This window comes from Anticarsia gemmatalis, chromosome 16 (genome assembly GCF_050436995.1).
Source record: "Anticarsia gemmatalis isolate Benzon Research Colony breed Stoneville strain chromosome 16, ilAntGemm2 primary, whole genome shotgun sequence".
NCBI classification, from domain to species: Eukaryota; Metazoa; Arthropoda; class Insecta; order Lepidoptera; family Erebidae; genus Anticarsia; species Anticarsia gemmatalis.
This window is the reverse complement of record NC_134760.1, coordinates 4175066-4190066: the sequence shown is the minus strand read 5'-3', so window position 1 is coordinate 4190066 and position 15001 is coordinate 4175066. Positions and strand designations below refer to the sequence as shown.

Genomic DNA, 15001 nt, shown 5'->3' with positions numbered 1-15001 from the left:
GTATTAAAATACACCTTACAATGTTGTCAAACTAATAAGGTTTCGTACCAAGAATATACCGAACAACTCCATTGTGAACTGTGATTGATAATTAAAAAAGTAGCAATTATCACCTCTGCTACAATGTAATAAATAGGTTGACTTTAACTTTAATTCAATTCTAATGTTTTTAATACGCAATTAGGTACTGCATATTGATAAGAACGAATAACTGAAGCAAAAAACACGGTGATATTCTAATGAGCGTTGTTTTATTATAGGATAGAATTTTGCAAAGTTATTATGCATTGTCTATTGATTTAGAAAGAGTCATTGCATTATTTCTGCGATGATTGTAACTTAGATATTTTTATGTGTTTTTTTTTATTGTTATTTTAACGTCTATCGAACTTATATTTGTGATGCCCTAAATCTATAATTGCTGAGCATAGGATATATTGCACCTGTCAAAACTGTCGACCGTTTAGTCTTCAGAAGATTGATTAATTAGGGATCGTTCGAGGCTAGAAGCACTGTTGTTGGGCCGTGGCTCATGCTCACGACTGCCGACTCAAAGGCCCCGAAATTTTACCAAAATGTTTAAAATTTTCATAAAGTTAATGGTAAATTTCAGTAAATAACAAAACAGTGTTGTCTTTACATTGCAATTGAGGTTAATGCTGGGTAACCTTTAAAGTATTTACGTCAAACAACCGGTTTTCATTGATCAGAAAAATCGAATGACGTCAGTAATAATGCTTCATGTATATTTATTTTCCATTATATAAATGTACCTGGCACAAATTAACTGTGTTGATAATTACTTAGATACATATAAATGCGAGTTCATAATGTATTTGCTGACAGATAGGCACGTGATAGACCATGCAAAAACATTGAAGAAGGCACAGTGGCGGAAGAGCGATATTTACAATATTTAAAGTTTTTGGTTGAGAAAAATTTCGCTTAGTAAGGTAGTGGTCTGGTAGTGAATGCATTATCTAAAGACAAGACAATTTTTTCGTAGGTTACAAATTTTTCGACGCTTATAGGGCACTCTCCCTTTCTTTTCCTTTTAATATTTTTTTTCATTTTAAATTTTGTAAGGTTATAATAGAAGTACAAATTCTCACATAGTCTAACACAACTCGGTTTAAATACTCAGGTCGAGAAAAGCACTGTAGAGATTTTCTCATTTCATACGACATATTTTTACGGGCTTACCAAGAGTTACACGGGACTCACATCCAAGCGGCGGATGGCCAGTAAACCTAGGCGACAACAAGCGTTACATTTTAAAAAATAGTAATCAAGTTAAATTCTTCTTAAAGATGATCTACATTTTACGAGACAACTAGCAAAACTGACTCTTTGCCTGAAAAAACGCAGAATGATAACATACCTACTTTGAAAAAAACTTTGTTTAAGTCTTGACATTGAGTTGGTCATTTCAGCGTGAGTAGTTGTACAGTGAGGGCGAACAATCACTGGTGTATGTAAACATGGTCGTGTTTGTACAACGCTGTTTGTACAGGCGTGGCGGTAGGCGGTCACTTGTCGCCGCCGCGGTGATGTCATCCAAGGGTGGAAGGTAGGGTTTGAGATTATCGTGATAGTAACTTACTTTTACGATGATTGGATGGTTATTACGTACTTAATACTATGAACTGAACAATATTTTGATCTGTTATTTGCTGACTTTTAAATTAGTATGATGAAAATGATAAATCTTAGTGGTGTCTGCGCAGGTAATTTTACGTTATTATTTCATTTTCCTTTTTAATAGGCTTTGCCTTGCCGAAATGTTAAAAAAATCAATGAAAATTTGATGATCGCATAAATACTCTTCTAAGAAACATGTAATTTATAAGTTTAAAAGCCAAATTCCTACACAGTAATCAAATACTTAACCAAACGGGACATTACTTGATTCGTTTGTACTAAATAATAGTCGTACAAATGAAAAGCGGACGTACAATATTTATCCTCAATATTTAGTGTATTGATATTCGATTACGAACAACTACGTGCCGAGGTGATTAAGTTGTCTATTTGATTGTACCGCCACGACCAATATGGACACGGGAATGTCAATACTCGGGAAAAACAGACACACGTAATTAAATAATGAAATCGTTTAGTGTTACTCTCAATTGATAGGTACCTATAAACCCTTAGTCCTTTTTGAGCTCTACTGTATGAATTATAAAAGTGTATTATTGACTCCTATTTTCTAAAAAGTAGTTAATAATGCTATTGTTAAGATCAAATATCGCAATATAGCTAGTTAACTTTACCAAATAAAATCTCAAATTATTTTACAACATTAATTTACCTTAACCATGAAGGTGTAGTTTAGCAACATTACATTTTCCTGTCCCTAATTATTCTGTAAAAATGTCATGACGGTATTTTTTACCAGGCGCACATAAATTCCAAGAGGTCTCTACGCTATGCTGAATTTCACGCCGAGGAACTAGCAAGAGAAAGTTTGTGTTGTCCAAGTGCATTGATGTATGAACTAAAACAAAACCAATAATAAAAAAAGATTCTAAGTCTTTTTGTGTGTTATTCAAATTGTTATCAAAACCGCTATCATTTTGCCGATCATTATAATGCTGTATAAATCACGTAACTAAATAAACTGACGCTTAACGCTTACGCAATATTTTGTGTCAATTGTTACCTAATTTGCATGATGTTATTTTAGCTTAAACAATCTGTATCTTCTTACCATAATTTAAAATACTTCTATGCATCTTTTACGAAACACTTCATCAAATTAATTTTGCTAGCTTAGCTATTAAATCCAAAAACATTTTCTTTCGTGTGAATAACACAAAAGTACTAGTAATAAATGCAATATAACATTGATAGTATAGGAACACTCTTCTATATTTATCAGAAAGTTAGCGTGAGAAGAACAAACGAATCAATCAATTGACTACTCGACCACAAAATATAGATAAACAAGAAGCACAATTTCTCTGTTTCCGTCAAATCTTGACTTAACCAGATTTCAGCGGATGTACATATTATTAGACACATGTATGATTTCAAAAGATATCTCAGTCAATTTTTTACCTGACAGCTAATGGAATGAATCACAAAATGAATGAAATATATATTATGTAATGTAATACATATCTTATACTTACCTGTGATACAATTTGGGTAACTTTTTTTTGTAAGTATTAAAAAATCTCGATACAGCCAGAATGTCGTAAAACTTCCATGAACTCACTAATTCTTGATTTATTATTTGAGATCTCTCTAAGTATTTTCCGGCTAGATTCACCAATCAAATAGTCCCCAATCAAAAGAATAACCCTTTTCAAACATTGCACTGGCTAGTTAGTACACTATCTAATCCATATCTAAACAACGAAATAAACTATTTTAAACCCACCTACTTAACCTCTAGCAAATAAATTTTATTCATTCAACTTATCTAAGGAATTCTCAGAACATTCAGGTATCGGTCGTGAACATTACCAAGCGGAGTTATTTCAGCACGTTTGAAATTGAAACTATCTCACGTTGGTGTATTCCTGACCTAGAACCGCGCTCCCTGTTTGTGCAAAACACACTTTCGTGTTTGCCATTCACACTTTCTATTCGAAACATTTAGACAAAAGACTCGTGTCTTTAAAAGGCAAAAGGACTTTATTGTAGAGGCTTAAACTGCTTACAATCTATTCAACAATCAGTAGTATTGTTTAAACTGTTATTGTTACTAAATACCCTTTAACGTGATTAGAGGGGATTAAAAATAAAGTGCTGTGTAATGTACACGTGAAACATTATTGCTGATTTCAGTTTTCCTTCATTAAATACTCAGTAAATAATCTCAGAATATATAAATTTTCCTATGACTGATTTACATTATTTTTGCGACCCTTATTTGTTCGGTGTCTGCTAAAGTTTTAGTAATACCTAATTTTCAAAGCCTAAAAACGTACAGTCCAACTGAACAACGCAGTACGACACTTCAATATTTGACATTCAGATTGTAAAGTGACTTCTAAACGTCCGTGAGTACACACCTGTATATTTCAGTACCTTACTGCTCACCGACTGTAGATAACATATTTTATTTTCCCTATCAAGTGCTCAAAGTAAACATCAAATAGGTCTTATGTTGATTTTTTGTAGATTAACCGGCGATACAGTCCCGTGAGCCGTGTTAAGAGGTCGATACACCCGAAACTTTACACAAATATTTATTATGACTTATTGGAATTATATTTTTTTAGTTATACTGAGAACATGAAGCTTTAAATTATATTTTAAATCGATGTTATTGATACTTTTAGTAAAATATTGCAATGACAGCGGACGTTTATCTTTGTAGATTAGGTACTTTTATTAAAACAAATCAGGATCGTCATTGTAAGTTCTAAATGCACACGTAAAGTTTATTTCAATATGTTCATCTTTCATTTCATATTTACACGAAATAAAAAGAAAATAAAAGGTATACATATGTAGAGTCACCAATCCCCAAACTAAGGATAGAAAAGTTTAAAAGTCCCAAAAGTTGTCTCTACCTGCCCATACCAATAGTTCACCAATGATGATATCAATATTCAACCTTATAAGCGGCACCCTTTGAGTAGCCCCAAAATAAATATGAGAGTTTTAAAAGGAACAAGTATTTGCTACCTTTTCAGGGATCAAAACTAAACTTTTACACCGTTACAAAGTAAAGGTTGACTTCACCGACAAACTATAACCGTATTGTAATGAGATGCATCTATTTATCATATTTGGATATCTTTATATATCACTAGCTGACCCGACAGACGTTGTTTTGCCATACAAATTTAAAAAAAAATGGTGTCACTTAGGTGTATGAAAAATAGATGTTGGCCGATTCTCAGACCTAATCAATAAGCTCACAAAATTTCATGAGAATCGGTCAAGCCATTTCGGAGGAGTATGGCAACAAAAACTGTGACGCGAGAATGTTATATATTAGATTTGCGACCAAATTTTAGTGTCATGAATCTTCACGTTTTGTTCCTAATTCATGTTTATCATGAAGCGAACAGAAGCTCTAATATTTTAATAAACTGAGCAAATCTAATCGTGAGGGAGAGCACGACTTAACCTTTCGAACGATGTATGGCATGTTACATGAAGAGAAATGAACTAAAAATGTATGTACGAAATATCGTTAGGCGGTAAATACAGCAACATTGAAGCTATTCTAAGAAAACATAGAATAACAAAAGAAGGGTGGAAAGAATGAAAGACAATTGTCCGTCGGCAAGGGCTGTTAGGACAGTATAATAAAATACTTTCACTTACTACAGACTAACAAGAAAATAATTTTACTTGATCACGGAGACAACTCTATTTAAATTTCATGGCTCTACATAAAACATGGTTATGATTTTGTTTTCAAATACCAGCCTATCGCTAAAAGCTCAGCACAGTCAACTCTAAGTGTGCAAAGAAAAGTTTAAAGACGTTAGACGATTTCAGTGTTATTTTTAGCGTCAACGTGACAATCAAAGTTTTCCAAAAATCTATTTATTTGTAATGTTTATTATCGATACAACATGAACTGCACATATTTACCTACTTAACGCTACTTGAAGCCGCGATACTCATGTATTTGGCCCACCGACGTGGGCGGAATAAGCGGTTTACTTTTCACACAAAAAACCAACATTAGGGTGTATATCATCAGCATATTACGTCGCCTCTACGGAATTTATAGCTGTGGCTGTCATAAAATAGATACGTGATAGAAAAAATAAGACGACACGGGTGGGTCGATCGTATCAAACTACTACATATCGTTCGCATCCTTGATCCTTGCGTCACCGTATCAACAAAGCGGTGCCCACGCGCTAATGTATTCAACGCGGCGATTGATGAAGTATAAAATTTCTTAGTACCGTCTCACTCACAATGGAATTATGATAATTTATCGGTTGGCTTGTGCCGGCCGAGTGTGTGGGAACGCGCGCGGCACGGGCTTTCCCACGACGCCGCACTGCGACGAAGAACGTCTCATTGGCTATGATACAGAAGCGTCGCTTACGCCGTTATCCGATTGCGTGTCAAACGCCTTCTAGTGTCGACTGGTCGTAAGTATCGAGCGGTGTGCGCCGAGCACCGCTCCTCGCCTAGTCTTAAAGCACTGCTGACACTTAAGACGTTTTGTCGTCTAGCGAGGTGAGACAGAATTGGAGTAAGTAGCGTCACGCGGCTTCGACCGCACAATGGGTCGGTGTCGAGTCGACTAGCGGTGCTGGGAACAAACTCACACCTTTGCAAGGTGATAGTCAATGTTATTGTTTTGACTGACTAATTAGGATGATGTTTTTTATTGCTCAAGGATGTGTTTGATGTTAAATACTTACTCTACGTCATGTTCTCGGATTAGAGTGAATAATTACATTATTCATGCTCATATTACGACAAATATTTATCAAAAGCTAAATGGCCTGTCAAAAGTATTTAATCGCGAGAACTTTTATAATTGCATTATTCATTTTATTACCTAAATATCTTTCAAGAGCTAAATTGCCTGTCACAGGTATTTAATATCAGAAACTTGAAATATTGCAGTCATATATGTTTTTACACAGCGAACGACAGGAAAAAATTAAGTACAAATATTTTGAAATGTGACTTACATTGGTGTGTGGTGTACAAATGGAGTTTGTCGTAAAATTGCAGTAGGTATAGCGGCAACGTGTCTCGAAGTAGGGCACAAATAATAATTAATAACAGCAGTAAGCAGTAAAAAGTGCGACAGTAATAATTTCTATTCGTCAGTCTGTCTGTGTGACCGACGGAGGCGATAACACGCCTCGTGTCGCCGCAGACCTGCGCCTGCGCCGCCGCACGCCTAGGGCTGCCACACACTACTCACGTTTATCAGTAACTGTTATACATTTTAATATTAACACTATTACATCGAATAATTGGTAAAAATACTAAGCATTGATTCCTTTAAAACTGGTATAACTCTTTAATGGGTACTTTTTATTATTGGTAAGAATAGCTCTAAAGACGAGTACTATAACTTTTACTTGTCCCCCTGTCAATGGTTAAATTCATCGCCACGAGTCTCATTGTAAGAATAATAGCCGTTGTGACGTCACTCGCGAATCAAGGGGAGCTTCTGCGTCTTGCCATGCGTCTGTGCGGAGATGGTAAGGAGGGTGCGCGTGGGAACGCGTGCTAGCCAGGTGCTATCAGCTGAGACCCTCGATGCTTTTACCCGAACAGCTGGTTCATCTTAGCGGCAATGATTTAATAAAAATAATAAAAAATATTTGCTGTCATTTGTAAAAAAATAGAAATATTAGGTCCTCTTTCTAGACTATAGTCTTAAGAAAAAAAAAGCAAGCATAGTAGGCCCTTGTCTAGATCCCCTACAAAGGCTACACACAAAAAAATGTAAGCGTATGAATCGCGTAGGTACGTTGTATATTTTAAGTTTCCTATACTTTCAGACACTAGTACATAAATTAAAAAGATTATAATTAATGTATATCATTTTCCTGTGTAGAGCAGTATTGGAAATATTATTAATATTATTTATTTTTACTTAAAACCGTTACTTATTTAAAATAGTAGATTACAAAATAAACAACACATATTTTCCCTGCGTGCCACCCCTACCTTTATCACGGGCGTTTTCGTGTAGGGCGCATAAAAGCAGCGCGGCAATCGGCGCGCGCGCCATTCGCTCACAGACCGTCGCGCGCGCACCAATGATTCTTCCCGCCCGTACTATGTCGCCGCCGCACGGCGCTTTCCATCCGCCGGCGCACGCGCAACCCGATGAAGAACCCGTCTCCCGCACTTATCAATACAGAAAAGTTATGAAACCAATGCTCGAACGAAAGAGGAGAGCTCGCATCAACCGCTGCCTGGACGAACTCAAAGACCTCATGGTTACCGCCCTGCAAGCCGAAGGAGAAAATGTCTCCAAACTAGAAAAAGCAGACATTCTGGAACTCACCGTCCGACATCTACACAGCCTTAAAAGAAGAGGACAGTTGGTGCTCAAACCTGAAATGTCCTACGCTGAACGTTTTCGTGCTGGATTTACTCAGTGTGCTACAGAAGTGTCTCAGTTCATAGCAAATGCTACGTTGGCTGCTAACGCAATGCAGCGTCAGGGGCCGGTAGATCCTCAAGCCGGTGCAAGATTGCTGCAGCATCTAAGTAATTGTATAAGAAGACTGGAAAGTCCTCAAGTGGTACAGCCTCAACCAGTAGTGCCCAACGGAGTTGCGAGGCCGACGCCTCTGCAGCCGATCGCTCCTGCTCCTCAACCCCAGCAGGTTCCCATGCAGAGGACAGTGCTACCAGACCGAGGTATCAAGAGGTTGGCAGAGCCGATGGATTCGGAAGCGGCGCTCGCCAAGCGTGCGTACGCACCGCCTTCACCGCCGCACAGCCCCGCCTCCGAGACAGACTCCGCCCAGTCGATGTGGCGGCCGTGGTGACGCTGCTCCTCATCACAGCCCAAGGACCGTGTGACTGCCAAACTATATATGTTCAGACATACACGCAAATATTCCAGCCCGAAGTGTGGGAGAGGAATATACTTATGAAAGAATTATTGCATGATATGCGTGTGCGTGCATATGTTTGCAAATGTACAAATCAGTTTGCATATTGTGAGGAGTACTGTGTGATAATCATTATTGTTGTTTGTTTCTATTAACGTTCCTAGAACTGATGTGTGTTAACGAAGTATGGATTGTCCTGCTCGCTTTGCTTGTTGAAGTTGTTTTTTTTATTAATTTAATAAATTAAGATTTTTGTTCAGTAGTAATCTGTTTTTTATATTCCTAACTTCAACGTCTTCCGCGAACAAAGCATTTACTGTTTATAAGTACCATAGCGTAGTTAGCACCTAAGCATACTGTGATAAATAGATTCTCTGGTAGGAATTGTTAGCTTACGATTTAGATTATGTCTACTATAGGATATTGAAATGATGGTAAAAAGATAATAAAATATGTTTGTAATAATATTTGTTTTGTTTCGTTAGCCTTTCACAAACACTATTTATTAAGGGAATAACACATTTTAACTCTGAAGTATGACAAAATACTTTTTTTTTAATTCCTTAGAGTATAATTTTATTATACGTGATCATCACATACATATTAATATATTACGAAGCACAAATTAATTACATTTAACGGACCCGAGCTTTCTTACCGCAATGATATTATCTTCTACCAATTAAGAAGTCTGAGACTAACATTACATTATCATAAATAAAAACTTAATTATTTGATATTGCACTCGTTCACGCAACTATTATTCCCATTTCCTTACAAGCGGCAACTGCATGAGAAAGCTTTTGTACAAACAATAATCATACTTAAAGCTTATAAGTTTAAGTCGAGATTCCTTTTACAGTTATCATTGCACATCATCGTTCATAATGAAATCAGTGGAGTGCTGTTTAATGAAATATTCAAGTAAACTAAGTATTGTAACATTTTCACACGCTGTCCGACGACCGTGCACTCTTATTTCTTAATACGTCATAAAATCATTCGAATGAAACGCTCTGAAAGTAGCCTGAAAAAGTAATGCGTCATAGATTTATATATATAACATGAAGAATCGGTATTATCGTTTAATTGATATACCTTACATGGAAAATACTGTCAATAAATTGTGTCGCGTACACTTATCTTTATAGCACTTCGCGCGTGGGTCAGACCTAAGGATTTACCAATGGGATGCGTCCGTTGCATTCGCAATATGGGCGCCAGTATCAAAACAAAACCGTATGACATCATGTACATAACTTATTGGTGATGAAACCTTTAAGATTCCATACGAAAGCGTGCGACAAATACCGAAACGTTGAATGAAGAGCCGTATTTGTTGTAAAAATGCAAATACTGCGTTTTTCGCTTCACACTGTGAGGTTTATGCGTCAATGGAAACAATTTAAAACTATTCACAGACTAGCAAAGAAAACGAATCTCTAAAACTATTATTTTAATGAAGTGCTATACCCGTGAAATTGTATACCCTAAAAATATTTTAAGCGGATTTCTCACTCAAGATCCGATACATTCAGGAAAAACAAAATGTTCAAATTGAACATTACACCGAGTTGTTGATGTGTGGTTCACATTATAATGTTTTCCGACTAGGTATCTGACTACATCAAGTAAGTTTAGATCATAATCAAGAATCTTTTTCCCGCAACATATTCTCCTAAGAGCATCATTGGCTATCAAAAGTTGCAAGACAAACAGCGTCAAAATGTCTCTCCGTGAATAATATTGTATCGCGTGATTGAAGCTAACGGTAAGCGATTAATGTGCTACTTAATACTTCGTTCTTGTGCTACTAACTGATGTGTAGAACAAAACCTGCGAAGATACAACTAATTTGATTACCTGGCAGTATCTTAAGTGCTATGTTTGAGTAGCACCTTCGATGCTACTTCGTTGGTATCAGTCTAACGAAAGATAACTGTTGAATTAACGCAGTTATTAAATGGCAAGATCGGTGTATTCGTACCGTTAAAGCTTTAGTGAGTAGGCAGAATTTTAATCTTGACGTCCTTAACTGGGAGGTTCAAATATGGAGAAAAATATATTATAATATATGATGTCTTACATTTGTAAAAGTACTTAAAGTTACTGAACAGTTCAATGATGTAAATTATTAGACAATACACCGGTCATAGTTTTTTTAAATATACGCAGATACTACGCATTTATTTGATTCCATATCAATAGTCGAATTGAACGCATTAATAAATTGTATCATTATCTCGTACCGAAATTTCACGTACCTTCAAAATCAAACACATCATTATACAAAACGGGAGTGCCCAAAAAAGTCCGCCACCATTTAAGAAGAAGCGATTATGGGCGTCGAAACGAGTGCGCATGAGCATAGGAATTAGTTCTGTACAACCTAATTGGAACATTCGGAACGCGCTTGCGTGAGCGAAGCCGTGGGAAACGCCCGGTGAAAATACTATGGATCGCAGCAATTTGAGATTTAGTTACGGCAGTAAGCTTTTTTTGGTATCAAATGATAAACAATTTGGGAGTTCTGATGTGTAAGTCATGTTTAGAATTTGTTTCAGTGCTTTTAATAGTTTTGTTTTAACTTGATAGTGCAGAATAACATGCAATGTTATAAAAATATACTTGAATTTTGTGTCTCAATTTAATTAAAATCTAGCAGTTAAAATATTTACCTACTGCGGTATTATTGTAGGTAACTAATTGTTACCTGTATTTCATGCGTGATATACGCTAATTGTTAACTATTCTTCTACTTTTAACGAACATAATAATTAAGTGACCGGAAAATGACCAATTAAAATAAATAAATGTTACCATTTTGTAGTGTTGTATGTTTTTATATTCTCTATCCATTTTGTTTTAATAGTCTAGTTATTTCTGAGGACTAAAATACCTATTTATCAAATAGGTAGGTTAGGCACGGGAGGACTGTTTTCCTGTTCAGGTTTAAACGGCATAAATACCTCTGGTAGGTAAAAGACTGAGCAATGTTCGAGTGGAAACGATCGCAGTACATCTGTAGCTCGATTCGAGAGAGATTCTACTACTATCGACTACCGACAACCGGCCTGTATCGAGAAATTTTTGAAAATCTTGTCAGCGCCTCTGACGGGCGTCGCGTCGTAGTAGCTATTTTAGCAGTACACTAGCTGACCCGCGCAACTTCGCTTGCGTCACGTAAGAGAATGGGTCAAAATTTTCCCCGTTTTTGTAACATTTTTTATTGCTACTCTGCTCCTATTGGTCGTACCGTGATGATATGTATATAACCTTCCTCGATAAATGGTCTATCTAACACTGAAAGAATTTTTCAAATCGGACCAGTAGTTCCTGAGATTAGCGCGTTCAAACAAACAAAAACAAACAAACAGTTAGTATAGATTCTATATGTCAAACTTTCGATAATTGACAGTATACTCGACAGTACCGACTGTACAGAATCGTGCTACTGATAGTTCACCAACTTGAAGCTGGGCTCAACAACGGTTTGATGACATAACCGTAACTCTATAATACAAATTGGCGTATCATATCATTTAAGGCAAGACACGGTGTGACAATTATTTCTCGATTAAAAAACAAAGATATATACGTGACAAAATGACAATAGAAAGTGTAGCACCTGATCACCTTGTTATGATATCAATGACAGTAATTGTTACAAAAACTGTCAACAATCTTGATTGTGTTGATGGTGATGGGTAACAAGTGTGCATTGTTTGACGTCGTTATCAATCAACATACTCCCATAATATGTGAAGCGCACGCCTACGTCACGTCACTACTTTTTATAGGTACCTATACGAAGGTTAAATATTTTTTGTTTTGTTTCCTTTGCGGTAAATATACATCCGTTTAATTTTTATTTTTACCTTTCATATCAAATCCGCTAGGAAAAGTGATTTAAGAGTGGGTATTTAATTAACTTAGTCAGTGTTTATCCTTAACTAAACTATTATATTTTACGTCATATTTTACAAGTCATTCTTTTCCTACATAGGAATGAATTTTGAGATTGATTTGTTATATTTTTTTATACATGTTTAAATTTATTACATCAATTATCACTCTCTGTAACATTCCACAAAACCACACACTATCGAAAGTTGCTACAAATAATTACAAATAGTATCACGAAAATCTATGACGCTAAACGAGCGCAACGAATATAATAAATAATATATAATGACATGTTAATGTATTCATTATTCATAGTCAATATTTTGAATATGAATTGATTATTCTAGGGTGAACGTTATAGCCTGATGATACCAATAATTTAAAATAATATAAACCTGAATTACTAAGTATGCAAAACCTTCCGCAAGCTTTACACGAAATAGAAAATAAAATATACTATGCTCTTCTTAAATTTAATATTCTGCCTGCCTGGGAAATGAAAGATGAAATACACAATACATGCAAGAAAATACGTCAATATTATAATTTATGTACCTAATTAGTAAGTTAACTTTGGCATTATGCATACAATGGGTGCATACATTTTCTATCAGTCACGCTATAAACACAACCCTTAGAAAAAAATACGAATGTAGAGTAGTGTAAATACAGAATATAATAACTTAAGATTTATGTCGACTATTCTTCACATACGGATTAGCATTAAGGATATCCTTTCATGAACCATGTAGCTTCTATCAGAGGAAGTGTTGCGAAAGTACTTGAGGTGAACATAAGGTTGCAACTGTTGATCCGCGGGTCGTACACGAGCCACCCACAGTATCCACGCAACACGCACAGAGGTCAGGCGGAAGTCACTCCGTGTTTCGCGATAATTAACCACATCCGCCCCAGGTAGGTACCTACTTCTTGCCAATTATTTAGAAAGATTTTTTCTTTCTACACTCTTTTGTTTTAGAGTCTAAAGACCAAGCAATTGGGTAATTGACTGGGTTAACGAAAATATATTGTACTCATAGAAGGTTCATCCAAAATGCTCAGGCTGTGCAATAATTCGCAAATAATGTTGAAGTTGTAATTGTTGCAGACTGAAACCTTTTATTAGGCACTTATTTGATACCAACGAAAATAGAACACTGTGACGTCACTATATCATCTGGGGGCACGGAAGTGCCCCCGCAAGTCGAGCAAAAAAAAGCGGCACGGCCGTACCATCCTTTTCTCGAAGCAATTCGGGCTATTTTCGACCCCCCTATAATGTCGTTGTGGATAAAACAAGAAGCCTGAATTTTCAGCAACTAATTATTCATTGTATAAACACGGTATATTTAAAATTTCAGTCAATTTGAACCAGTAGTTTAAAAATGACAACTTGTTAAAATTTTGAATTTTGTCACTCACTGATTCACTGACTCACTGACTCACCGATCATCAAAAGTCTAAGGTACTTCTAGCAGACTTAGAAGCTTAAAATTTAGAATACAAATAGGGTTTAGTGTCTTAATCATGGGAAAAATTCAATATTTTCTAATTTCGGTCCAGTTTTCTAAATACACTAACTGCAACATTAACTTTGTAATCCCATATAAATGTATAAGATTACAAGATTACATTTGCAGTTAAGAATCATTAATACTGTAGAAAATAATAAATAATAGGTGTAGATAGGTACATACTATATGAGGGATAACGGGAGGGGATATAAGGTGGGTAAGGGTGTTTAGCCCATGAAACTGAAAAACATTCCCATAGGAAAATATGTTGAATTATAAGAAAAAACGTCTTTCCATACAAATTGGACTTATGTTCGTTCTACAAAAAGAAGTGAGATGCCATCAAAAACATTCTGTAAAAACCTCAAGTCTCGCAGCTCAGTCTTTCTGGCGTAAAAAGTGGTGAGATCTATATAATACCAAGTCGATTAATCTATTTCGTCTCTACTTAAAGGACCTTCTGTCTTAAGTTATTACATAAGTTATTATCATGCCAAAATTAAAAATATTTTACGTTTAAAACAAATAGATCGACTTGGTCATCGCATGAAAACACAAATTCGCCATTAAAATTTCAGGAGCATTAACTTCTCGTCGTGCTGTGTAGTGTAATACATACAAATCATGCGATGGCCAGGTCGGTCTATTTGTTTTAAACGTAAAATATTTTTAATTTTGGCATGATAATAACTTATGTAATAACTTAAGACAGAAGGTCCTTTAAGTAGAGACGAAATAGATTAATCGACTTGGTATTATATAGATCTCACCACTTTTTACGCCAGAAAGACTGAGCTGCGAGACTTGAGGTTTTTACAGAATGTTTTTGATGGCATATATCTATACTAGAGGTACAATGTGTTTTTAACATCTCATAAAGAGTCGCTGATTTGACTGGTAGTCGACTACCGTATTTGCAATGGTTATCGACGAAATACCTATGTATTTTATGATTCAGTCACACAATAACTATGTCTCTCTTGAATATCTATCATTTAAATTATATTAATTAAATAACGACTTATCAGTAACTTACATTATTACCTGCTCGACTGA

The 15001-nt window shown here is 35.8% G+C and overlaps 1 protein-coding gene across 1 annotated transcript; it reads left to right on the top strand.

Moving 5' to 3' along the window:
- Positions 1–7674: 7674 nt before the first annotated feature.
- On the top strand, positions 7675–8791 carry LOC142979493 (enhancer of split mbeta protein-like). The gene has a single exon (XM_076124423.1). It carries the CDS (start codon positions 7719–7721, stop codon positions 8457–8459), a length of 741 nt encoding a protein of 246 aa, XP_075980538.1. The 5' UTR covers positions 7675–7718; the 3' UTR covers positions 8460–8791.
- Positions 8792–15001: the final 6210 nt, after the last annotated feature.

Coding starts and splice junctions, on each gene's coding strand:
- LOC142979493 (XM_076124423.1), top strand. CDS start 7,719: ATGATTCTTCCCGCCCGTACTATGTCGCCGCCGCACGGCGCTTTCCAT.